Source organism: Semicossyphus pulcher, unplaced genomic scaffold (genome assembly GCF_022749685.1).
Source record: "Semicossyphus pulcher isolate SPU_LCO1_2020_fin unplaced genomic scaffold, fSemPul1.0.p SCAF_5, whole genome shotgun sequence".
In the NCBI taxonomy this organism is placed as follows: Eukaryota; Metazoa; Chordata; class Actinopteri; order Labriformes; family Labridae; genus Semicossyphus; species Semicossyphus pulcher.
The window spans coordinates 31820588-31847919 of NW_027211726.1; the positions used below are offsets into that span (position 1 = coordinate 31820588).

The 27332-nt window shown below is 41.2% G+C and overlaps 1 protein-coding gene across 1 annotated transcript; it reads left to right on the plus strand.

Annotated features, from left to right (window-relative positions):
* The first annotated feature begins 1199 nt into the window (after positions 1-1199).
* On the plus strand, positions 1200-27067 carry LOC138609455 (NLR family CARD domain-containing protein 3-like). The gene is made up of 8 exons (XM_069682091.1): positions 1200-1330; positions 1887-1997; positions 12396-12471; positions 12644-12869; positions 13078-14869; positions 14977-15150; positions 20882-21047; positions 26349-27067. Exons 1-8 carry the CDS (start codon positions 1200-1202, stop codon positions 26955-26957), a joined length of 3285 nt encoding a protein of 1094 aa, XP_069538192.1. The 3' UTR covers positions 26958-27067.
* Positions 27068-27332: the final 265 nt, after the last annotated feature.

Below are 27332 nucleotides of genomic sequence, written 5' to 3' on the forward strand. Positions count from 1 at the left end.
CCACCTGCTCAGCGCTGGCGTCTGTGAACTAGGTGCTTTTTGCCACGAGGGATAGAAAAAGGGACAAATTTGCCCCCAATGTTTGCATAACATGACTCATTGAAATACACGCAAATGGCTCCGAAGCACAGAGACGCTGTTTGCTCTGCAGCGCACTTTGACGTGCATTGGAGTATGAGGCAGAGTCTTTATGTCATTTGCACAGGTTTAGTGGGCACAAAAGCCGTGCAATCCTTTAGTGAATTCCCTCCTTAGAGTCCTCCCAAATATATCGACAAACAAGACAAAAACAGAGCATCATGGTGCTCACCTGCGTTGTACTGTAGTGTAAGGAGAGCAAGAGGAAGAGACGCTGGAGTGAAACAGTCCTTATTTCCAGTCAAGGACATTGATTGCTGCAGGCGATCAAAGGAGGCGGCGTCCTGGATTGAGGAAGTGAAGTTTAGCAGGATCCCTGGAGTCTGCTAGATGACACGTTTTACGTAGTCTGGCGGAGGTTTTCCAGAGAAGCGGTTAACGTCCTCCAAAGGCACAGAGCGAAATTGTATTTTTGTTGTACCATAATGGCATTAACTCCCCATAATAGCATGATAGGACTGAGGTTGAAAATCGGCAAAGTTACACCTTAAAAGACAGCAGTGAGTGAAACTGAGGGAACGTCATCGATTATTATTAACGTGTCAAACATACAAATCATGACAGAATCAGTGTGATGTTCAGGAAGTCTTCACAGTCTGTGCTGCAGTAAAAGCTCAAAGTATTATCAGCTACATGGACTTAAAGTATGAGCAGTAAAAGTACACAGTGTGAGTGTGCTGTAACATGTGATATGATGACATCATTGTCAGTGATGCGTTCAGGTGTACCACGTGTTTTACTGTGAAGCTCATTGTGAACAGTTTCATATGAAGCTGTAATCATTCTTTATTGATCAATGTGCTGCTTCTGCTCAGAGTGCAGCTCTGCCAGCAGGGGGCGCTCTGCTATGGATCAGTGTGAGGACACAGAGGAGGGAGCCCCTCCCTCTAAAAGCTCTCTGCGTGGGGAACATGAAGCTCTGAGGTGAGATGAGGATCTCTAACTGTCCATGACTCTCCTCCATGTCACAGCTCAGCACTCACATCACTGCACCATCATCACTCACACTCACTGTCACACCTGCTGCTGAACAGGTGAACAACAGCTCACTGTAACTAATCATGTTGTTTGTTTGTAACAGGAAGCGAAAGAAGAGACCAGACTCTCCTGGACCCAGCTGTGTGTCCATGAAGAGTGACCGGTCTATGGGTCGACCTATTGACTTTAAAGTTGGACATCCTGCTGATGGAAGGTAAGAATTTATCAAATCAATATGAATATAAAATATTATTCTTTAGATTATTTTATGACCATGTTGCCATTATTTATAGAACAGCTTTAGAGAGACGGGAAATATTGTGAAGAGAGAGTGGGGATGACATGCAGCAAAGGGCTGAGGTGGAGTTGAACCCTGGGCCGCTGCAGTGAGGACTGTAGCCTCTGCACATGGAGCACACACTCCAGCACCTGAGCTACACCACCGCCCTGCTCACACTCCTCTGAATTCTTGCTCCAGAGTTTTTTTAGTTCAGAATTTTCCCTAAAGTCACATATATGGTAACCAGTTAGGCAAAGCAAGCCTGTTTTTAAACTGTCTTTTGTACATTCAGAAAGATCTTCTTTTTGTGTGATTGTCGTAAAGAACTTTGAGTTATTCAGCCTCATAGCTGGCCTGCAGAACGGTATCCCTCTTTGTTTCTTGCCTCCAGGTTGACCTCAACAACTGCTCTGCCTACCTTGGTCACACCTGCTGCTGAACAGGTGAACAACAGCTCACTGTAACTAATCATGTTGTTTGTTTGTATCAGGATGCAGCAGCAGAGACCAGACTCTCCTGGACCCAGCTGTGTGTCCATGAAGAGTGACCGGTCTTACGGTCGCCTTATTGCCTTTAAAGTTGGACATCCTGCTGATGGAAGGTAAGAATCAAAAAATTAATGTTCTGACTCTGCTGAGAAAAGACTCATGTCCTGGTCCAGAGCTTCAAAGTGTGTTCTGTTACTCATCAGTATATTGTTTCAGCGGTGACATCACAGCGTTCACCTGTACAACAGTCACCTGCAGAGTTGGAAAGAGAACTGAAATATTCTCCTCAAGTAAAAATACTCTTACTTTGATGAAATCCTACTTAAGTACAAGTACAAAATTACCAGTCTAAAAATGTACTCAAGTCAAAGTAAAAAGTAGCTTGTTTAAAATGTACTTAAAGTAAAAGTTACTTAGTTACATTTTTTAACAACAACGTACCGGGGGAGCATATGCTTAGTAGTTACACATTGTGACCTATAAGTATATTCATACACAAACATACATACTGTAGGTACACATGCACACCTACACCCCTACAGAGATACATGTAATTATACATATGCACACACACGTACATAAATTGACACATACATACCTACCTATATAGATCTACTGAAATTCACATTGAAATAATAAACCAGAAGAGTCCAAACTGAAGTAGTTAGTAACTGCTGTCCGTCTCCTTTTAAAGGTAGGCAGCGTCACTTGTAGCAGGACGGTCATGTGCTCCATTGTGTCGACATGTTTGACTTTTTGTAACCATTGGTCAAGTGAGGGAGGATTAGGCTTCATACGATTAATAGTAATAGTTTTTCTTGCGATCATCAACAGAATGTGCAGAATATAACGTTGGTCCATAGTTAACAAGTGTTTTAACTGAACAGCCGGTCCAGGGGGGTGTCTGTTTCCAAGATTTACTCAATCTCTTCTTCGACACTTCTCCAAATGTCTTTATTGTCAGGCAGTCCCACAGTATATGGGTATGGTCACCCACCATATCTCAGTTTCTCCAGCATTTATTGGTAGAATTGTTTTTAAAAACACAAGCTATTAGTGGGGTCCTAAAGAACCTCATTTTCACCTTCCAATCAAGTTCTTTCCATAACTGGCTTCCAACCCCTCTGTGACATCCAGGACACTTGTATTCCCAGGCGTCATCTTCCGTTGTTCTTTAATATGTAGTTTTATCTGATGTGTCTGAACATTAGCCTTTTGGGATATTTGTTTTTTCTTTGTTGCTGCGCCGTGTTCAGACAGATACTCTACATCTCCTAGTATGGGCATGGCCCATGACAGAGCCACAGCCCCCTTCAACTGCTTTAAAATGAGATCCAGACTTTCAATGTATCCAGATTATTTTTCTGAGACTGTTCACTGAGAACTGGCAGGGTAGATAGTGATATTCCTGGTAAGGAATTGTGTTCAATAGAAACTCATCCAGTCTCTAGAGCTTTGACTACCCGTGCCACCGCTGCATGAAGCTGCCCAGTAGTAGAGTTCTAGGTTGGGTAGACCCAAACCTCCTTTCTGTTTTGTTGACATCAAGATTTTCAAACGGATTCTTGGTCTCTTGTTTACCAAATAAATGGTCTGAAATAGTAATGGGTTCTATATTGCCTTCACTAGTCCTGTGTGTCTGTTCCACCAAGAACCTGTCCAGCCTACAATAGCTGCTATGAACTTGTGACACGAAAGTAAACTTTTTTCTCTGGGGTGGAAGTGACGCCAGACATCCACCAAGCGTAATACATCCATCATTACCAAAAGAGTAGTACATTTCTTAGACATGGGGCCACTGCCTTTCTGTGTCCTCGATCATTGCTGTAGACCACTGCATCTTTTTAAGTTGACTTTCTTAATTGGGCTGCTTATGTCCTTAACAGTTTAACTAAAGCAGTTTAGGCTATCCATGTATCTGTTGTTTGAAACATTTTAGTGTACTCCCTTCTCAGTTTCTTTCTAGGAAGGCACATAAAGTCAGGTAAAACTAAAGTATGAAGAAATAACAGTGGCCCAGAGTTAATCTCGAGGTGAAATAAACTAGAGGTCGACCGATAGTAGATTTTTTAAAGGTCGATATAATAACGATAGTTTGTACAAGGAAAAGTCTATAGCCGATTAATCGGCCGATATCTCCCTACCCCACGAAAAAAAAAAAAAACTATTTTAAATGAACAATCTTTATCTTTATTACACATCCTTACACATAACTGTTGAACTGAAAGTCTGTGTCAAATAAATAACAAAATAAAAACATAAATCTGGAACACAACATGAATCTCAAAGAGTAATGAATACCTACATAAATAAAATAAGTAGTAAAGAAAATATAATCTGCAGATGAACATCTAACTCAATTTGTTGTGCCCACATCCTTTCCTCAGCAAAACAGTCCCATAGAGGGACTGTGTTTCCTCCAGCTGCCGTCTAATGTAAGAAACAAGAAACATGTCAATCAATTCAATACAGCTATTTACTAAATAGGCTATCAAATAGATAATGTATATATATAGATAGATAGATAGATAGATAGATAGATAACTAATATATATTTCAATCTACATGAATGATTAAAGTTGCACTTTATTAATCCTTTTTAAATTGAAATGATGCTGCAGTTGTTTTCTTAAAGTTGCTGGTTTAATAAAAATCTTTCTGATAAAGTAAAGTTTCACTAAAGTTACAAATGAATGGTTATTATCATCACGGAAGCTTTCTGGCATATTTGGGAGAAAAAAATAGAAACACTAATTCAGCAGAAACAACTCAAGTAGCATCAAAGAAGTTACCATCAGAATCTTATATAGAAAGCGAATGTATCGCCCCTGTGTCAGTCTCTGGCTCTTTCCCTTTAACTTTACCTACACATTGTTGTTCACAACAGTTTGTGTTGACGTCGTGACGTGCTTTACTCCTACAGCAGCCTTATGCAAACGCAGGTTTTTAATAAACCCGTTTTTGCCACTTGGACTTTGATAATAAGTACGGAGAGTTTCCTGAAGTGTGATCTGTTGGATTACATCGTTGGAAACATGTTGGATCTGTGTACATGTCGATGCGCTCCGTGGCGTATATCAGGCCAGATGCTGCGCGTCCCGTTACATTTTTAAATACCACTCTTACAAACTATTAGTGTTTGTGCACATTACCGGAGTGAGGAGGATCATAAAAAGTGTGATTTCATGTCATGAATGGACAGTTGACGTTACGTGGTTGGATTATTTAGAAGAGAGAACGCCACATTGGTAAGTAATCTAAGTAACAGTTAAATGATTTATTTTCCTCCCTGCCTGCCTGTCTTGTATCGTGGAGAGCTGATATTGTTACGTTATATTCCAGAGATAACTTTTGAGGGGAGAAATGAACTGAAACGAGTCAGATATAATATGAATCACGTACCACTTGTCAGCTGTTCCCCGGTACAGCAAAGGTTTAGCCCCCACCCACCCCTCTCACGGTCTCCACGTACGAGTGGCATTTCATGGTTTCCTAACAGTTGTTAACAGTACCCTCGGGAGTTGCTCACGCAAACTTATATTTTCAGCAAAAGTGCCCCTCAAATGATCACATATGATCCCATTAGTTTTTCTCCCCCCAATATGTTTATTGCCATTTTCTTATTATATCATTACAACAAAGCAACGTTCAATAACAATTCGACCGTTGAATACCAAAAATGCCAACATTGCACACTCCTGCATACACACACATATATATATATATAATAACAACAATAATAATAATAACAATAATATAGAAGATAAAATAAATAATAAATACATTTAGATGCTACATTTTACAATTTCTTTTCAGGTGAAGCTTACATTCCAGGTTTCTATTATGTTCATGTGTGGTTCCCAGAGCTGCACAAGGTCTCTCCGCTTGCCTTTAAGTAAGTTAGTCTTTCCAGACCGATAGAGTTCGTAAGTTCCTTTATCCACATTTTCAGTGATGGAGCGTCCATACTCTTCCAACACAGAGCAATAGCTCTCCTGGCATGTAGAAGTCCAAAGTCCAGAAGTTTAGTCCGCTTCTGTGTTTGTATAAAGTCCTCTGGATATATTCCAAGCACACAGAGTTTGACATTTAAGGGGATTCTGGTGTTAAACATCTCTGATAAACATTTTGTACCATCCTTCCAGAAAATTTGAATCTTTGGACATTCCCATAGACAGTGAAAAAGAGTGCCTTTCTCATTTGAACATTTAGTACAGACATCTGGAATAGTATCAGACATGTGGTGGAGTTTGACAGGGGTTATGTACGTTCTCATCGACCATTTATATTGAAGTAATTTAAACCATGTATTTATTGTCTGCTTTTGCACTTTTAAACAAGCCTCATTCCAGTCCGCCTCATCGATATCTTCCTGTATATCAGTTTTCCAAGCATTTAGTTTATCAAGTGTTGAATCTTTTGTGTATGCCACCAATATGCTGTAATATTTAGATAGGTGGCTCTTCCCTCCCAAATTTCCAAGTGTTATCTCCTCAAGTTTTGATAAAGGTGGAATATACATAATCTGTTCATATTTAGATGAAATGAAGCTTTTTAACTGTAAATATTTGAAGAAATGTTTTTGGGGGATTTGATATCTCTCACATAATTGATTAAAAGAAAGTAAAACACCATCTACATAAAGGTCCTTCATTTTCTGAATACCTTTTAAAAACCATGACCCAAATCCTCCATGCTTTCTGCCAGGTGTAAACTGCTTATTACCCCAAATAGGAGTAAATTGCGACAGTACAGGCATATCACCTACATGTCTGTGTGCAGCATGCCAAACTGAAATTGTATTTTTAAGAAAGGGATTTTTTGTTACTTTTTTCAATGTCTTGATATCTGAAGAGTATAGATATACATTTAGTGGAAGATCTGGAATGGACTTTTGCTCAGTGCTTACCCAAGCTGGAGATGCCGTGGTGCAAAAGTAATATGATGCTGAAGTCAGCTGGGCAGCCATGTAGTACCATCTAAGATTGGGGAGTTGAAGCCCTCCCCTCTCATAAGGAAGGTATAATAGTTTAAGGCGGAGTCTAGCCTGTCTGTCATTCCAAATGAATTGACTGAATATTTTGTTAAGTTTATCGTAGAACATGTTTGGTAGTGGCAATGGGAGTGTTTGGAATAATATAAAAATGTAGGTAAAATAGTCATTTTTAATATATTAATTCGTCCGATCATGGAGATAGGCAAGCTGGACCATCGGTTCAATGTTCCTGTCACCTTGTCTACCAGGGGGTCATAATTTGCTGGGATTATTCCATCTCGTTCAGGAGTGATTTTAACACCTGGGTATTTAAAACCTTCAGTAGTTGTCATAAAAGGAGTATTTACTACGGGATTATGTCTTTCCTCTTTATTAAGAAACATTAATACTGATTTTGAATTATTAATTTTATATCCAGAGAACCCTCCAAATGTTTCAATTAATGTCATTAGATTAGGGATGCTATTTTTTAAATTTGTCAGGAAAAATATTATATCATCTGCAAATAAAGAAATGCGATGGTCTATCCCCCCAATTGTAATGCCTGATAGTCCTACGTGTGCTCTTACAGCCATGGCTAGAGGCTCAATTGCTAGTGTGAATAACAGTGGACACAGAGGGCAGCCCTGTCTGGTTGATCGCTGTAAACTAAAGGGCTTTGAGATGTTACTGTTAGTCAGGATTTGTGCAGTTGGGTTTGTGTATCTTAATCGAATCCAGTTGAGATAAAGTTCACCTTGCCCATATCTTGGAAGGACTTCAAAAAGGTAACCCCATTCTATTCTATCAAATGCTTGACATGCATCTACTGATAGCATTGCTGTATCTTTTGCATTCTGTCGCTCATGCAATATATTTAACACCCGTCTGATATTGTGATATCCCTGTCGTTTTTGTATGAAACCTTGTTGATCATCAATTATCATTTAGGGAGATATTTATCTCATCTTTTAGAAAGTGCCTTGCAGAGTATCTTTGTGTCACATCCCATTAAACTAATTCCCCTGTAGGATGAGCATTCCGTTGGGGGCTTGTTTGGTTTTAATATTAGGGTTATTGTTGCTAATCTTAGTGAATGTGGGAGCGTTCCTAAAATAAACGATTCTTCATACATGTCAAGAAGTGGCCTTGAAAGTTGTTTTTTAATGTTTTATAAAACTCTATAGGTAATCCATCCGGTCCGGGTGCTTTACCGATATTTATATCCCCTATAGCTTCACAAAGGTCTGCTGCTGTTGTTAATGGACTATCCAATGTTATTTTTTCATCATCTGATAGAGTCTGAAATTGCAACTGGTCAAGGAAGGTTTTTTGAGCCTCTATATTTCCTGTATATTCAGAGTTGTATAGTAATTTATAATAGTTTTAAAATGGTCATTTATCTCTGATGGTTCTACAGTTAAATTGCCGGATGTTGACTTTATACTATTAATTGTTCTTTCAGCTTGCGTTTTCTTTATTCTCCAGGCCAACAATTTCCCTGCTTCTTCCCCTTGGTCGTAATATGTTTGTTTCATCCACATTAGACTTTTAGCTACTCTGTCAGTTGTTAATTTATCGTAATGAGCTCTCATGATAGACAGATTATGTAACTTTTCAGGGTCATTGTTATTATAAATTTCAGTCTCCGCGTTTTTAATGTGGTTTTCTAGTGCTTGTAATTCTTGGTTGTGTTGTTTGGTTTTAGAACTTGTGTAACTAATAATTTCACCTCTTATGTAAGCTTTAAATGCTCCCATCTAATGCTGGCCGTGGTTTCACCTTTATTTAGTTCTAAATATTTATCAATGCAACTTTCCACAAATTGAACAAAGGTTGGATCTTGTAATAAAAAAACTTGTAACCTCCACCTTCTCGGGCATTGCTCAATCCTACCTAATTGGATCTCCATAGAAACTGCTGCATGATCACTAATTACAATACTATTGTACCAGCATTTTTTGACATTAGACATGAATTCCACAGAGACTAAAAAATAATCAATGCGTGAATGACTTTTATACGAGCTTGAGTAACAGGAGTATTCCCTTCTGTTTGGGTTTTGTGTCCTCCACACTTCAATCATTCCTAGGTCTTTTATATAATTAATCAGAGTTTTCCTGGTTTGTACATGAGTTGTATCTATTTGGGTGGATCTATCTAACACTGGATCTAGGGCACAATTAAAATCTCCTCCCATAATGTAAAGTCCTTCCAAAGCTGACACAGTTAAAAATAGTCTTTCAAAAAACAATGGGTTGTCGTCGTTAGGGCCATAGACATTTATAAGATTTAATTTTAGTGTCAGGATATTACCTTGAACAATAATATATCTTCCGGATGGGTCTTGAATGGTTTTTGAAAGTTGAAATGGTATTGAATTGTGTATGAGAATGACAACTCCCCTTGCATGACTACTAAAACAAGCATGAAATACTTGACCTGGCCATCTTTTAATCAAATAATGTCTGAGGAAACTAAATGTGATTCCTGTAGGAATATTATTTTAGATTTAAGATATTTTACCCTATTTAATACTTGTTTCATTTTGGCTAGTTTTCTCATTCCTCGGACATTCCAGCTTGAAATATTAATGTTCAAACTACTTTTCTGTTTTGTTTTCTCCATAAATCACTATCTCAGCATGGGGTGAAGTTATGGAATTGTAAAAAAAGTAAAAATAATATGATAATGATGAATAAAATGCAAGTACACGCACACACACACACACACACACACACACACACACACACACACAATAGTCTGAACAATCCCTCCCTCAATCTTAGCATTTCCCAAACTGAAATGCACATCTTTCCCCTTAAGTAACTTTGGGGGACGCTGATCCACAATTTGAGGAGCAACTAGTCAGCGTAGCCCAACCCAAGCCCTCAATATCAACCAGTGTCCGTCAACCGTACACTTTCAAAATGGCTTAGTAATTTCTCCCTTTTGAATGATAAAATATCGGTAATACAGTACAACCATATTAACAAAATGTATACCGGACCAAACATCGGCTACAAAATATGTAAATATTAGCAACCCATTATATGCACTACACAGAGTTGTGTTTAAATAAGCACACTTGAAAACAGCAAAAGGTATGTATATACTTACGAAAGAACCTGGTATATATATGTGTGTGTTCGAAACTCAACTCAAAACAGCTCACTTTGAAGTACTTGGACTCCCATCTACACCTCCTGATAGTCACAGCTAATTAGCTGTTTCTCAGTTGGAGTCCTAATATTATGTTGTGGTCTTCAGTACCGCATCATTTTGAGTTCACGGGTCACGTGTAGCTGCTGTTGCTTGTGGAATGTTTTTGGAGAACTTTTCAGCCTCCTGTGGCGTTGAGAAGAGAGGGATCTTACCTCCGTGCAGTACTCTCAGCCTGCATGGGTTATGCTGGAATCCACGGAAGGCGTTTATGTCAACAAACAGCTTCGTTACCGGGTTAAATCCCGTCGGATGCAAACAGTCTCTGCAGAGAGATCCTCTGCAAATGATAACTTGACCCCGTCATGTTTAATATCTTCGCTTTGCCTCTCGATAGACGAACTCCTTCTCCTGGAACTTTAAAAAGCGAACCAGGACCGCTCTGTTTTGGTTGGGCTTCCCCGATGCTAGTGTACGGTGCACCCTCTCCAATGTAAACGATCTGTTAGGGTTCAGCCTTAGCCATCGCGGTAACATGTCGTTAATGAAGTCGAGCAGTGTTTGTTGGCCCTCAGCTCCTTCTCTCATACCAAAAAGCCGGAGGTATGCGTGTATGCGGCTTTTTGACAGCTCCTCCATTGGGGACATAGACAGTGTCAGCGCTGCTGTCGCCTGGGTCTCAGAGCGGTCCCTACTCAGCGGCTCATATTTAAGTCCCGTCCATTATAATGAAACCTGGGATTCTCATCGTAACATTGAAAGTTTTGAACTCCAAGAAGTTAAACTGGGCCTGCAGTGGGGTCACTCAGCCCCGCAGAAGAAAGACTTAGCATCCGTCCTCGATAGCACTGCCGGGTCTCTCCTTCATGTCTCGCCTACGCTGCTTCACCTGCAGCTCAGCTCCCTCTCCGTCTTCTCCCTCTGGTCCACTCAGACCTGAATATCAAGTTCCTGGAGGGGCAACTGAGAGCTTCGGGTAGGTTATTTCCCCAGACTCAGTGGACGTTCTTTAATTGTGCCGGGTAGATGCATTTGGCATTAATGTTTTTCTGCTTTAATTGTTTAATTACACCCCTCACCTGCGTTCTCTTCTTTTGTAACTCTGGGGAATAATCATGGTCAAAGTATGTCTGCCCTGCTCCGTAGAGGATTTGTATTTGGGTCCATCCATCCATCCGTTGTGTGCAGTAGTGGGTAGTAACGTGTTACACTGAATCTGTTTCATGTACTTGAGTAATTTTTTCAAATAATTGTACTTCTAAGAGTACTTGTTTTTCGTAGAATACTTTTTACTGTTACTCTGGTAAATTTGCGATAAAAAATATGTACTTCTACTCTGTTACATTGGGCTACACACGTCTCGCTACTTTTATTGACACCAGGGTTGGAAATGAAGCCCCCGCCAGTCCGAAGTATAACTGTTAAGGATCGGTTAATGACATACGCGGACGTGTCTGTGAAGCGGACAGCGGTACTTCCATCTGACAATGACACCACTGTCTAATCCCTTAGCAGATGCCTGCGACGTCTCTGCTACTGGTTTCTAGTGAATACGCTAACGCAACCAACCTCTACTAAGTTAACCATCATCAGTGTCGTCTGCAAGCACCAATTAGCAACTTATCAAGAGCTAACCACAGAACATAGAGGAGAAGAGGGGCACGGTGAGCCGCCTCATGTTTCTGGTGCACACTGTTTGTCATTGAAGCAAACATTCATGAGACACCATCATTTCTTTCTGGCAGTGATGGAGACAAACACACAGGAGAAGGGCTGAGTAATATTCAGGCCTGCACGTGTTTTTTTTTGGTTTGCAAAGAAACATTTTAGTCGGCTATATCAGTTTAATGACAAGTATGTCAAAGCAAACTATCTGGGTCAAATGACCGCCGACCAAATGACCAAAAACAAATCATATCAGCGATGTTGAAAAACATTTATGGAATATTGTTACGGTTAGAAAAGATGTTTTAAAAATAAGTGAACGTTAGCCAGTTACTGACAGAAGAGTTTGGACAATGCATGGTAAGATTTCATTTAATCTGAATATGATTTAACTTCTGAATGTGCACATCGTCTTATCTTGTGTTACAACATATTGATGTAATGAATTGTATCTAATGAAGTTACTCACTGACTGAGTAGTTTGTTTATGTGATACTTTCTTACTCTTACTTAAGTAGTTATTTCTAAAGCTACTTTTACTCCTACTTGAGTAAATATAATTATAAAGTAAGAGTACTTTTACTTGAGTACCGTTTCTGGTTACTCTACCTACCTCTACCCCAGCCCTCATGGTCAGACCCCACAGCTCACTCCCTCTATCAGTCAGCTGTGTCATTAATTGTCCTTAAACTTGATGTTTTCTCCACAGAGTTCAGCAGAGCTCAGAGGTTCACAGTGATCAGTCAGCCCAGCAGCATCAGACAGACCTGGACTCCACATTTAAGGTGTGTACAACACACTGTTTACAATGAACTACATTAACTACAGGCTAAATGCCAAACCATCATTCAGTCTCCATGCTGTTCTGTTTGAGCAGCAGGCCTTCAGACTGACTGATGGATCACATGTTGTGTTCTACCAGTTTATATTCATGTTCAGAGTCTGATTCTGTTCCAGCTGCTGGAGGAGAACATCGTCACATTTGTGAAGAACGAGCTGAAGAGAGTCCAGAGGGTTCTGAGTTCAGATTACCCAGCATGCTTAGAGAGTCAGAGGGAGGAGGAGGAGGTGTTGGATGGTGATGATGAAGATCAGAGGAGCAGCAGAGATGCATTTGTGAAGATCACTCTGCACTTCCTGAGGAGAATAAATCAGGAGGAGCTGGCTGACTGTCTGCAGAGCAGTAAGAGGATTTAATCAGGTTTAACATGATGGAAAGAGGAAATGCAGGTTTACATTTCTAAACTTAGTAAATATGATACACACATCTATATCAGATCAGAGCTTGTTTGTCATCCACTAAATGCTTTAATAAAACTGATGCCACACTTGAATGTTGAGATTTTCTTCAGGATCCACTCTTTGATATCATTTGTTGTTTGTTTATTCAGGAGCTGCTGCTGCAGAGTGCCGACAGAAACTGAAGTCTAACCTGAAGGAGAAGTTCCAGTGTGTGTTTGAGGGGATCGCTAAAGCAGGAAACCCAACCCTTCTGAATCAGATCTACACAGAGCTCTACATCACAGAGGGAGGGACTGGAGAGGTCAATGATGAACATGAGGTCAGACAGATCGAATCAGCATCCAGGAAACCAGACAGACCAGAAACAACCATCAGACAAGAAGACATCTTTAAAGCCTCACCTGGAAGAGATGGACCAATCAGAACAGTGATGACAAAGGGAGTGGCTGGCATTGGGAAAACAGTCTTAACACAGAAGTTCACTCTGGACTGGGCTGAAGACAAAGCCAACCAGGACATACAGTTCATGTTTCCCTTCACCTTCAGAGAGCTGAATGTGCTGAAAGAGAAGAAGTTCAGCTTGGTGGAACTTGTTCATCACTTCTTCACTGAAACCAAAGAAGCAGGAATCTGCAGGTTTGAAGAGTTCCAGGTTGTGTTCATCTTTGACGGTCTGGATGAGTGTCGACTTCCTCTGGACTTCCACAACAATGAGATCCTGACTGATGTCACAGAGTCCAGCTCAGTGGATGTGCTGCTGACAAACCTCATCAGAGGGAAACTCCTTCCCTCTGCTCGCCTCTGGATAACCACACGACCTGCAGCAGCCAATCAGATCCCTCCTGAGTGTGTTGACATGGTGACAGAGGTCAGAGGGTTCACTGACCCTCAGAAGGAGGAGTACTTCAGGAAGAGATTCAGAGATGAGGAGCAGGCCAGCAGAATCATCTCCCACATCAAGACATCCCGAAGCCTCCACATCATGTGCCACATCCCAGTCTTCTGCTGGATCACTGCTACAGTTCTGGAGGACGTGTTGAAGACCAGAGAGGGAGGAGAGCTGCCCAAGACCCTGACTGAGATGTACATCCACTTCCTGGTGGTTCAGACCAAACTGAAGAACATCAAGTATGATGGAGGAGCTGAGACAGATCAACACTGGAGTCCAGAGAGCAGGAAGATGATTGAGTCTCTGGGAAAACTGTCTTTTGAGCAGCTGCAGAAAGGAAACCTGATCTTCTATGAGTCAGACCTGACAGAGTGTGGCATCGATATCAGAGCAGCCTCAGTGTACTCAGGAGTGTTCACACAGGTCTTTAAAGAGGAGAGAGGACTGTACCAGGACACGGTGTTCTGCTTCGTCCATCTGAGTGTTCAGGAGTTTCTGGCTGCTCTTCATGTCCATCTGACGTTCATCAACTCTGGTGTCAATCTGCTGTCAGGAGAACAAACAACCTGGCGGTCTAAAGTGTTTAGAGAAACAACAGGTTTCTATCAGAGTGCTGTGGACCAGGCCTTACAGAGTCCAAATGGGCACTTGGACTTGTTCCTCCGCTTCCTCCTCGGTCTTTCACTAGAAACCAATCAGAGTCTCCTGAGAGGTCTGCTGACACAGACAGGAAGTGGTTCACAGACCAAAAAGAAAACAGTCAAGTACATTGGGACAAAGATCAGTGAGAATCTGTCTGCAGAGAAAAGCATCAATCTGTTCCACTGTCTGAATGAACTGAATGATAGTTCTCTAGTGGAGCAGATCCAACAGTCCCTGAGATCAGGACGTCTCTCCACAGAGAAACTGTCTCCTGCTCAGTGGTCAGCTCTGGGCTTCATCTTACTGTCATCAGAAAAAGATCTGGACGTGTTTGACCTGAAGAAGTACTCTGCTTCAGAGGAGGCTCTTCTGAGGCTGCTGCCAGTGGTCAAAGCCTCCAACAAAGCTCTGTACGTGAACACATCATTCTCCATGTTAAATGTAGTTTTACTTTATTCAGAAAAAACAACTATCTCTTGTAATTGTTTCCTTTTATATACTGTTGATTCATCTTCAGGCTGAGTGGCTGTAACCTGTCAGAGAGAAGCTGTGAGGCTCTGTCCTCAGTCCTCTGCTCCCAGTCCTCTTCTCTGAGAGAGCTGGACCTGAGTAACAACAACCTGCAGGATCCAGGAGTGACTCTTCTGTCTGCCGGTCTAAAAACTCCACACTGCAGACTGGAAACTCTCAGGTTAGTGTGCAGCTGTGTGAAAATGATAACCCTCTGAGCTCACATGTTCTGTATATTTGCTCAGTTCTCAGCTCTCAGTCCTGTGAGTCTGAATAACCCTGCACAGCAAATTCGGCCCTTTGGAATAAACTCTCTGAGTTAAAATCAACTCAGTTTGAGTGTACATGTGAGACCATCGAATAAACTCTAGGGCATAGTTAAAGTTACTCTTTTCCGGGAGTTGATCTTTGAACTCTTTTTAGGAGTTAAAACTGAACTCCTCTGGGAGTTAAAACACTACTCCCATTAAGAGGAAAAAGCACTCTCATTGAGAGTTCATTTTAGGTGAACTCTTTCACAGTGTTAACAGTGAAATTGTTTTATTGAACACTTACAGAGTTAATATATAAAATCACAAAAAATGTTTTCAGATGAAAATTAATACAAAAAACACATAAATTACTTCAATGCCTTTATTTGAACACATCCAGAAAGTGTTCAGGGGGAAAAAGGAACTTGAACCCAAGAAGCAGAACACAGACACTGAGGCTGGTTTCAAAGCAAAAGAGTGTATTACAAACTCAAAAAAGGTACGAAGGTGAAGGCAGGGCTGAGGTATAAGGGGAGCCAAGGTTCTTTTCCTGAGGGAGTGGGTCAAAAAGGATTCCAGGAGTAGGCTGGTGGTGGGAGCAGGTCCAAGGCACTGTAGGCAGAAGAAACGAGGGTAAGTGACACAGGAATGCAAAATCTGGAGAGCAAAAGGCCGAAGCGTACTGACTGTCAAACTGAGTCTACGATCTGGCAGTGTGGTGGTGAAGAAGCCGGGTATTTGTTGATTAGATGATTAGCAGCTGCCCACTGGCTCCCACACACCTGAACCCACTCCTGTAATTAAGCAGAGACAGACACACAGAAACAGGGAGGGAGAGAGACCTGCTAGGAGGCAGCAGTGGGCGTGACAGAAAGTGTGTTCACAACTCCTTGCTTCATGAATATTAACTTTTGTAACAAGTTACATTTCGAGTAAAAGCTTTCTTCAGTAACAGTGTAAACATGTAACAGCATACACATTTAAAATAAACAGCTACAATGGCAGCTTAACAGTTAGGAAATTGTGTGGTCAAATGGAAATCACAAAATCATAAAGAACCGCTAGCTGCACGGCTAACAGAAGCTACAATTAGCAGCGGTTACTTTAGCAAAGCTATCAGTTGATCAGGAGCCGTGTCTCAACAAAAGTTGTGAATTCTTTGCTCATGTTTTAAAGTTGTCAGTAGTACATGACCAACAGAGACGCTCCGCTCCAGCAGCGTCTAACATTAGAAAGTCTGAGAAGTAATAAATTCACTGTCTCGTCTCCCCCTCTCTCCCGTTAATAACCGAGCGCCCCCTACAGGCCTGGAGCACTTCCGTTGTGAGGGCTGTATTTGCAGCGTTTTTCTTTTGCATGTGTTTTCTGGGTTTGTGTGTTTTTGACTTTGCATCGTTTCTGTATTTGCAGCGCGTTTGATGTTAATGTATTTGTTTTGGCTTTTGGAGCAGTTTTTTTTATTTGCAGCGCGTTTCTGTCGTTGAATTTGTTTTGGACTTTTGCTTGTGTTTTTGAATTTACATCGTTTCTGTATTTGCAGCTCGTTTCTTCTAATCGAAATCGTTTGGGCTGTTGCAGCACGTTTGACCTTGTCGGCCACCGTACTTTTTTGAGCATGGATCCTTCAAAGATGGGAAGAGAGCCACAATCCCAAGGGCATGGAACTCCTTTGTGGCTTTAGTTACAGCTCTCCTGCAAATGCAAAATAATTCATTGTCATATGATTCTTTCCTCCTCACAAAAGTAAATTTCATGTTATAAACAAAAAGCCACTTACCCTTCCTTTTCACGCATGTGAGCTACTATGATGTTCACCATTAATCGCCGAGTAGAATCTTTCAAACTATCCTCATACTCATTGACGACTGTCCTCCCTGCTGGCTTAGTAGTGAGAATCTGCTCCACTATCTGAAGACAGAAGATAACAAGACAGCAAAGATAAGATGTGATTTTTAAACAAAATAACTATCTCCATATATTTATTATACAAATGATAAATTAAGATCATTTTTCATTTCCGTAACCCCAATTTTCTTAATCTTGTTTTAAGAGTCAGGCAAACAAAAAGTGTAAAAGTAAATAATTAAAATACATTTCTTGCATGGGTGCTGTCCATGACAGGTTGAATAATTGGACATCCAGCATCACATGTGTCACTAGCTGGACTGCTTAAGCTTGAGATGGACAATGTATCTGTTAGACTTGGAGATGAAGGCCCTTCACCATCTTGCTGCAGGATTGAAATATCTGAGGATACAGGGCACAAACAATCAAAAATTAAGAACCACAATGCTACCATTTACCATATAATCGGGGCCTGGTCACCACCATCTGAGATGAATACAGACAACAGTCGGAAATTGTCTTTGACAAAGCATCAGGAAGTCTATGATAAATATGTACAGGATGCCATGACAATCTCATGGAGTAAGTTGAGATCACTTAAATAGAAAACCAATTTAAATTGTGGAAGTGGAAACAAATTGTCCTTCAGTCTGTGGCCTCCTAAAGTTCATTATACTGTGACTGAGAAATAGACACCATTTGAACAATTAGCTAGAATAAAAGATTTTGTGTGCTAGCTTAACCCAAAATCCCAACTTGCCCAACTTCCAGATGACTATTTTGTAAGTCCTATAAACAAATACCAAAATAGTTCCTACCACAAGTGTCACGTATTCTGTCGAGTCTGTACTTTCAGCCATATGCTTGGATGATTCTGCTCGTGGGAGGTCTGAAATATACATGGTACATAGAATGTTGTTTTGGTATCTAATCAATGTTTGTTCAAATATATATATACTAATATATATATTTACGTTATCTTCAAAGTGAAAATGAAACTGAAATTTGAAATCACTTTACCATCATCAGTGTAGATGACAAAGCACACTTCTTTGATTGTTGCAAGCTCTGGAAAGACATCCTCATCCACCTCTATGCCCTGCTCATCCGTGACTTTCAGTGGCTTATTTTCTGGTAGGAGAAACTTCTGCTGCACTGAAGCACAACAGTCATGATGCCATCAACAAAGTTATTATTACTTTCCCTTAAATGCCTTCAGACAAACAAAAAAAAACTTACCTGCAGTGATAAATTCCATGAAGCTGACGTCTTCCAGTTTGACATATTTCTTTGTCCCTCCATGTTTCACCTTTATCAACATCTTGAACACAAGATAGAACTTTATTATTCCCAAAGAAAATTCTCGTGCCAGATTTCTCCAAAAAAATGGCAAAAAAACCCTGAAATAAGTAACAAGTAAAGATTGTTACTGTAACATGAGTCTCTGTTGGGGCTGATGTGATTGTATGTTCAACACAAAGTTAATCCATAAACATGTTCGAGTAAAGCAAACCAGGCATTGTTCTGATATGTATGGTTTTAACAGCGCTACTTTGTCTAAGTAGTTTATACAGTGACATTTGTAGAAGATATACAAGGGTATTTTATCACAGGTTTTAGGTGCTCTTACAAACATTCAGCAAGTTAAAGATGCTGGGCTCACCTGGGCTCCCCAGAGGTGTTAGCCTACCGTACCTTACATCATTGCACTCTACTGTTAGCTTGTTAGCTAGCGCAACTTTAGGTTTAACAACTGATCCGGCTGTGTCTCCCTGCTCTTAATTAAGATAATACAATCTCTAACAGTGGAGACAGGCTCGCGCTGCTGTCTGGGCTGTTGATTCAACATAAATAGGAGGCAAATGTGTAAACGCTCCCTTCTCAGCATTCCCTCAAAGCATGTCCCGTGTCCGTGTCGGATACCTTCCTCAAAGAGGCCGCTGGTTCCGCACACGTAAATCTAACGGAAACAACACGTGTTCGTGAATATTTCGATAGAACTAGAAATGCTGTAACGTAACGCTAACTATCTTACAATTGATCAAAAACAGAAGTAACGAGAAGAACGTTAAAACGTTAATTACATGCAGGAAGACGTGGCTAACTTCAGGTTCACAGTGTATTCTGCGCGTTTAACAGGGGCGGTGCAATTAAGTTACTGTCAGCAGCTAACTAGCAAGTTCGTCGTAGCAAATATAAGCAATAACGTTATATTACACTAACAGAAAATCCGTCACACATTAACATTTAGTTTGAGACGTAAAATTGCACTTTTACCTGTCTCTCGAGGAAGTCAAAGTGATCACTGCTTGACGCGGAAAGAGAGCCGTTAGGAATGAACTCAGGAGAAGTGTTTATTCACTACCCACAACACCCTGTGAATTAACTTCGATATTTCACACCACCGAAGAGTTTCCCTCAACACAAGCTGGGGTCTACATGAGAGAATAAACTCCAAAAATCTAACTCCTTCACTATTTTTTGTCTAACTCCTGATTTTGCAACTCTAAGAATTTGCTGTGTGTAATTAAAATGGCTTTAATATCACACTGAAGGGGTCAGCTGACAAAGGATCTTGTCACCAGTATTGTGTTCATGTTCACGGCTCAGTAACTTGACTTGGATATATAAATGCTGGTCTAAGACAGTCTGAGTTATGTTCATCTGGACTCCATCATGTGTGGTCCAAAGAGAAGAATCCCAACGACGACTGTAATAAAGCAGAGATGATGATTGGAACATTTATAAACTTCTAAAGAGCCTTTCCTTCAGACTGAACAGTCCAGTACAGTAGCTGCATCACTGCTGATGACAAAGCAATCTGTGTTGATCTCTGGCTCCTTCTTACCTTCACTCCTCCCCGAGTACTTTGCCCACAGACTTGAAGGTGCTGACCCTCTATCCCACAGCTTCATACTCTGCAAACTGCCCCAATGTTCTCTGGAGGTCACAGAGAAACTAAGTCAGCAGAACGTTATCCACAGCAGAGGCCATCATGACGGACCCTCTCTACCCATGCTTTGTCTTCATATCCTGTTTATGAAAGTCAGAAAATAATCTTTTACAAGGTGACAACCGTATGTGGCGCCGGTGTAGCTCAGCCATTAAGACGCGCCCCATGTATAGAGGCACACTACTCGACGCAGAGGCCCTGGGTTCGACCCCGACCTTCGGCCCTTTGCTTCATGTCCTCCCCGGTCTCTCTTCCATCATTCCCAACTCTATCCAATGTCTTGTCCAATAAAGGCGGGGAAAAAAATGGGCAGCAAGTTCAGATTGTTTGACCTGAGCGAGTTGACAGGTAAGGGTGACCTTAGTTTCCTCACCGTGTCGGGCTCTGTAAGTGAGGGTGAGAATTTTGAACTTGATCCTTTACACAACGGGGAGTCAGTGAAGAGATCTGAGGATGGGGGTAATGTGAGACCTGGTGAGGAGTCTTGGTCTTGGAGTGTGGTCTCAGGCAGCAGACAGCCTCTGTTATCCACTGACAACTGTTGCAGGTAGCCCGAGTCCTAACCTTTAAAGGTGCCTCTTTGTCCAGTAACGTGGAGCAATGACCATTAAAAGACTGCGTTAAAAACTCAACATTGTGAGGATTTATATTAAAATCACAGCAGGAGTGTGCTGAGAACTGGTCGGCTGTATTTCCTGTAATGAGGAGGCTCTTCTGAGGCTGCTGCCAGTGGTCAAAGCCTCCAACAAAGCTCTGTACGTGAACACGTCATTCTCCATGTTAAATGTAGTTTTACTTTATTCAGAAAAAAACAACTATCTCTTGTAATTGTTTCCTTTTATGTACTGTTGATTCCTCTTCAGGCTGAGCGGCTGTAACCTGTCAGAGAGAAGCTGTGAGGCTCTGTCCTCAGTCCTCAGCTCCCAGTCCTCTTCTCTGAGAGAGCTGGACCTGAGTAACAACAACCTGCAGGATTCAGGAGTGACTCTTCTGTCTGCCGGTCTAAAAACTCCACACTGCAGACTGGAAACTCTCAGGTTAGTGTGCAGCTGTGTGAAAATGATAACCCTCTGAGCTCACATGTTCTGTATATTTGCTCAGTTCTCAGCTCTCAGTCCTGTGAGTCTGAATAACCCTGCACAGCAAATTCGGCCCTTTGGAATAAACTCTCTGAGTTAAAATCAACTCAATTTGAGTGTACATGTGAGACCATCAAATAAACTCTAGGGCATAGTTAAAGTTCCTCTTTTCCGGGAGTTGATCTTTCAACTCTTTTTAGGAGTTAAAACTGAACTCCTCTGGGAGTTAAAACACTACTCCCATTAAGAGGAAAAAGCACTCTCATTGAGAGTTCATTTTAGGTGAACTCTTTCACAGTGTTAACAGTGAAATTGTTTTATTGAACACTTACAGAGTTAATATATAAAATCACAAAAAATGTTTGTTAGATGAAAATTAATACAAAAAACACATAAATTACTTCAATGCCTTTATTTGAACACATCCAGAAAGTGTGTTCACAACTCCTTGCTTCATGAATATTAACTTTTGTAACAAGTTACATTTCGAGTAAAAGCTTTCTTCAGTAACAGTGTAAACATGTAACAGCATACACATTTAAAATAAACAGCTACAATGGCAGCTTAACAGTTAGGAAATTGTGTGGTCAAATGGAAATCACAAATAAAAAATATGTAGTAAAAAAATAAATTTGCATATTTCAGCAAAACTGTAAAAAAATATACCATACCACATCCCTCTGTGCTGCATAAACTTTTCTGAGGAAAGTGCAAGTGTGATCATTTTTAAAACAACCTTAAATGTAAATGTACAGCAGTCTGTTAGGATTCTGAAAGCAAACTTCTCTGTAATGCAGGATTATGTTAACATGAAATAGAATGTTAAACGTGCTGTTAAAGCACGAAAACATGTACAAGAACGTAAAACATGAATTCAATACATTCAGTTTGGCCAACATTTTAGGCATTTTAGGCCAACAGATTAAATAATACAGCCCTCTGACACAACATAAAAATAAAAATCACACCCATAGGACATTTGAGAATCCAAACTTTTGAAATGTCTTAATTTCTCCCTTTCTAGAACCAGTATCTTCCTGGGGATGTTTTCACTAACTTGGAAAGCATGGAAATGGTCATGGAAACAAGTTTCATGTTCATTTAGAACTAAAACACTTTACCATTGTGCCAAATGATAGAAGTTATTTTGCTGAAGACTGGTGTGTTTTCTTGTGTCAGTACAAACAAAGAGGCCAACGCGATATTCACACTTTACCCAGTTTGTCAGGTTGACAGTGGCTTGTGAATCAATGTGAAGATATGTAGACACATGCTCTGTACACTCTAGTGTTTCAAGCGAGTTGACAGGTAAGGGTGACTTAGTTTCCTCACCGTGTCGGGCTCTGTAAGTGAGGGTGAGAATTTTGAACTTGATCCTTTACACAACGGGGAGCCAGTGAAGAGATCTGAGGATGGGGGTAATGTGAGACCTGGTGAGGAGTCTTGCAGCACCATTCTGTGTTGACTGCAGGCGATTAATCGCAGACTTGCTGAGTGACGAGAGGAGTGTGTGGCAGTCGTCGAGGTGAAACTACAGTTGAAACTAAAGTTCTCAGTTTACTTATATTTCTTAGGTGGACATAACATGATCTGGTTACCTGCTTAACATGGCTGTCAAAAGATGATGATTTATCAACTATTACTCCTAAATGACGTGGGCTAAAGCCAACAGCAGAGGAAAGGGGCCCAATGTTGTGATCCTGTCAGCTGATTGGATGGAAAGAGCTCAAGACGGTAGGATTAAGAGAGGAGCTAGCATGAAGTGGATGAGAGTTATGATGCATATTGGACCTAATAGTCATTACTTTATCAACACAGAAGGAAAGGAAGGTATTGCAGTCATCAACAGTGAAACATGGTAATGTGGAGAGCGCTGGTGAAACAATGTTTTAAATAGTTATGAAACGTTGGGATTTCTTTTTGATGAAGAAATCAGGTCAGCAAAATAAGCCGTCCAGGCTTCCTGTACTGCTTCTTTAAAAGAACGCCGGAGATCTTTCAGATGTAGGCGATGCACTTCCACAGACGTTCAGACCTGTGACAGTGTGGTCTCAGGCAGCAGACAGCCTCTGTTATCCACTGACAACTGTTGCAGGTAGCCCGAGTCCTAACCTTTAAAGGTGCCTCTTTGTCCAGTAACGTGGAGCAATGACCATTAAAAGACTGCGTTAAAAACTCAACATTGTGAGGATTTATATTAAAATCACAGCAGGAGTGTGCTGAGAACTGGTCGGCTGTATTTCCTGTAATGATGCCGGCATGCAATGTTCTTTTAGGACAGGAAAGGTCATCAATTACACAGAGATCAAAGGAAATACATGAATGATCACTGATCAGTTGGTCTTCACAGCAGATATCATTAATATCTAGTCCCAGAGATGAAGGTCCCAGGTGTGACCCCTCCTGTGAGTGGGGCTTTAAACATGTTGCTTGAAGATCAAAGATTCAGTGATATTAAGAAATTCAGTGGCTACACAGTTTGTGACATCATCAATGTGCAGGTTAAAGTCAGCAGCTAAAAGTGCTCTGTCCAGCTTCATAAAAGAAGTCAGAAAGTGAACTCAGGTAAAAAGTGAGCAGCTGGACCAGGAGGTCGATCAATGAGAACACCACAGTGAGACCTCCACCGCGGCCTGAGCGACGTGGAGTCCCAATAACTGAACAGTCCATGGGGCACAGTTCATTTAAATGAACACATTCTTTTTGTCAGGTTTCAGTGTAGAAGAGAAGAGACAGACTGTCCCTTAAAATAAGTCATTTAATATGTGAGCCTTGTTACCCACAGATCTGCATTAATCAGACACATTTTAATAGAGGAACGGGGCCTTCGGGGGGGCATGCAGGTTAAAGGATCACTCGCCCACCAGGGTGATGCTGACTATGACGAGGGCGTGAGTGCTGGTTAGTGATCCTGACTGGGATGAGCATGATTACAGGAGTGAAGGCAGAGACACAAGTTACAGAGTTAGTAGTGACCCCTCCTAGCCAAGAGGGGGAGCTGATGGTATGTGTGTGTGTGTGTGTGTATGGGTGTAGTCTGTCAGGCTGTCTGATCACACAGGAAGGCTGTGCTTCTCTGGCCTGGGCTCTGAGCTCCTCCCACCTGAGAGAGCTGGACCTGAGCTACAATCATCCAGGAGAACCAGGAGAGAAGCTGCTGTCTGCTGGACTGGAGGATCCACACTGCAGACTGGAGACACTGAGGTACAGACAGACAGACAGACATGTTTTGTCCCACAGCTTGTTTTCCATCTGTATAAATGATTTGGATCTTAAAGAAGAAATCTAATGTAGGTGTACATTTGAAGAATTGAATTGTGGGTATTTTGTTGTCTGCAGACGATGTTGCTCTACTGGCTGAATCAGAAGATGATTGACAACATTTGTTAAAGACCTGCTGTTACAGGTGGAGGTTGTTGATTCATCAGAGTAAAACACAGATAATTCACTTCAGAACAAAGGGTGTTCCAAGCAGGAGGAAAATGTTGACTCTTGGGACGGTTACATTGGAATACACACCTGAATATAAATATCTGGGATCTTCTCTTGATGAGTTTATGACTCATGAAGCTGGAGTTAAATGATTGGCTGGTTGGGCTGGCAGAGCACTGGGGTCTGTTGTTACCAAGCTGCAGATATGTAAAGATGTTGGGTGTTCTACTTCCTCTCAGCTCTATGATGCATGTGTTTCCCCCACACTGAATGATGCCTCAGGGATATGGGGATTCAAAGACAGTAAAACTTCAGACGTTATACTAAACAGAGCTGAACGCTGTTTTTGAGGCGTTCATAAATGTGCTCCTACTTTGGCTGCTCAGGGCGACGTGTTGGTTTCCTGGATCTATACAGAGAAAATGTGAAATGATACGACTGTGGAATCGTTTACTGAACATGTCAGAACATCGGATCAATAGGAAGGTTTTCCTGTGGACTAAATGTACAAGTCTCCATGGGCTGCAGAGCTTCATGCTGTTTGTGAGGAAGCTGGCTTACAGTATATATACAGGAATCATTTATCATGCAGCCTGAACACAAGTAGAAAAAGTGATTTGCTAGATTAGAATAAAAATGGTTCAATGATATCTTGTTAAAACCTAAATTAGGAACATATATCCAAATCAAGCACAGTTATGGTGCTGAAGCTTACGTTACAGCAAACTGAACCAGGAGTCAGAGGTGTTTAGGTGCACAGGTGAGAACAGGAATCCTTCCTCTGGCTCTTGAAGTGGGCACATTTAAACACATCCAGGAGGAACACAGGCTGTGTGAGCTTTGTGAGAATGAATCACATTTTCTTTTGTATTGTCCTTTTTATGATGAGATCAGAGCATCCTTGATGAATGAAATGTATGCTGAAAATCCTCAAATGTGCTCTGACGACGACAGGATGGAACGTTTGTTTGGCTTTAATGTTTATAAGTCGGCCATTTTTGTTTGTAGATCCTGGAAGAAACGTCAGGATGATTTATTTCTTTAATATTATTTCTGTTACGTGTCGACTTCTGGTTTCTGCTGTCTCTCTGCCTTTTTATGGGCCGGACATGTTGTTTATGTCTGACAGTAATAACACAATCAATCACACACAGACAGACAGACAGAAGCTGTCTCTCTGTCTCTAACTGGTGACCTTGCTGTCTGATGGAGGATGTGAGTGAAGCTGTATGAAGTCGATTCTGATCTGGTTTCTTCCTCCAGGTTGGACCATGGTGGACGGCACAGACTGAAACCTGATGAGAGGAAGTGTGAGTGTGTTTGAACTTTGATTCATGAGAACACAGCTGCTCATGTTGGGCTCCACTTTTTGTAATTGTCTTGACTGAAGATGAATTTCAATCAGGATTGACTTTCTGTTTTTGTCAGTGTGGCTGTAAAGATGTACGAAGTGAACAAAGTGAACAGCAGGATCCAATCAAAAGAATCAATACATTTGATGATCAGTGAAGAGAAGATTCACTGTGTTTCTTCCAGCTCTGATCTTTCTGCTTCATGTGACCTCTGACCTAATAACAGTTTGAGACAGCAGATGGTTCACAGCTTCTTGTGCTGCACTTTTATTACTGACACTTGATTGTGCTCTTATCCTGGGCTCCACACATCCTGACTGCCATGTTCACTAACTGTTCATTTCATTACAGCTGCAGTGTTGAGTTTCAGTGCTGCCAAATATTCACAGTTAAACATGAAATCTAAGTTTGACTGACTTTCAGAAACTGTCAGTAAAGTTGTTTTTGAATGAACAGATGATAACCTGCAGCTGTGTTGTGTCTCCTTCTCTCCATCAGACGCCTGTGAGCTGGAAGTGGACACAAACACAGTGAGCAGAAGACTCAAACTGTCTGACAACAACAGGAGGGTGACATTTGTGTTGGAGGAGGATCAGTCATATCCTGATCATCCAGACAGATTTGACTGTCCTCAGCTGCTGTGTAGGACTGGTCTGACTGGTCGCTGTTACTGGGAGGTCGAGTGGAGAGGAAGTGTTAATGTATCAGTGAGTTACAGAGGAATCAGGAGGAAAGGAGGCAGTGATGAATGTGTGTTTGGATGGAATGATCAGTCCTGGAGTCTGAGCTGCTCTGATGAAGGTTACTATGTCTGGCACAATAACAGAAGAACAAAGACCTCCTCCTCCTCCTCCTCCTCCTCCTCCTCCTCCTCCTCCTCCTCCTCCTCCTCCTCCTCTGGTAGAGTAGCAGTGTATGTGGACTGTCCTGCTGGCACTCTGTCCTTCTACAGAGTCTCCTCTGACACACTGATCCACCTCCACACCTTCAGCACCACCTTCACTGAACCTCTTTATCCTGGGTTCAGGTTCTGGTTCAGGTCAGGAGGTTCCTGGTTGTCTCTGTGTTCTCTGTAGGTCAGAGAAACTCTGCTGACTGAACATCACTGACTCTGTTCACTGACTCAAACTCTTTCATGAGTCTGATTTCATCACTTTGATTTGAATCATTTTATCAGGTTAAAAACTCAAAGATATTTACTTGTAAAAAAGAACTCATGATTTTGATTCATTTGTGTTTCTGTTCTATTTTGAACGATGTCGTCGTTTATTTGAATAAAATCTTGACCTTTGATCCTGAAGGAAATCGTTTCATCTCGTCTGTCATCACTTTGAACACATGTGACGTTTGTCTTGTAACAGGTGACCCTTTGTGTGAGACCACATGGACAGAGATGTTGGAACACTTTCATAAAGCTCACATTCACCATATTAACACAGCGGCCATTTTCT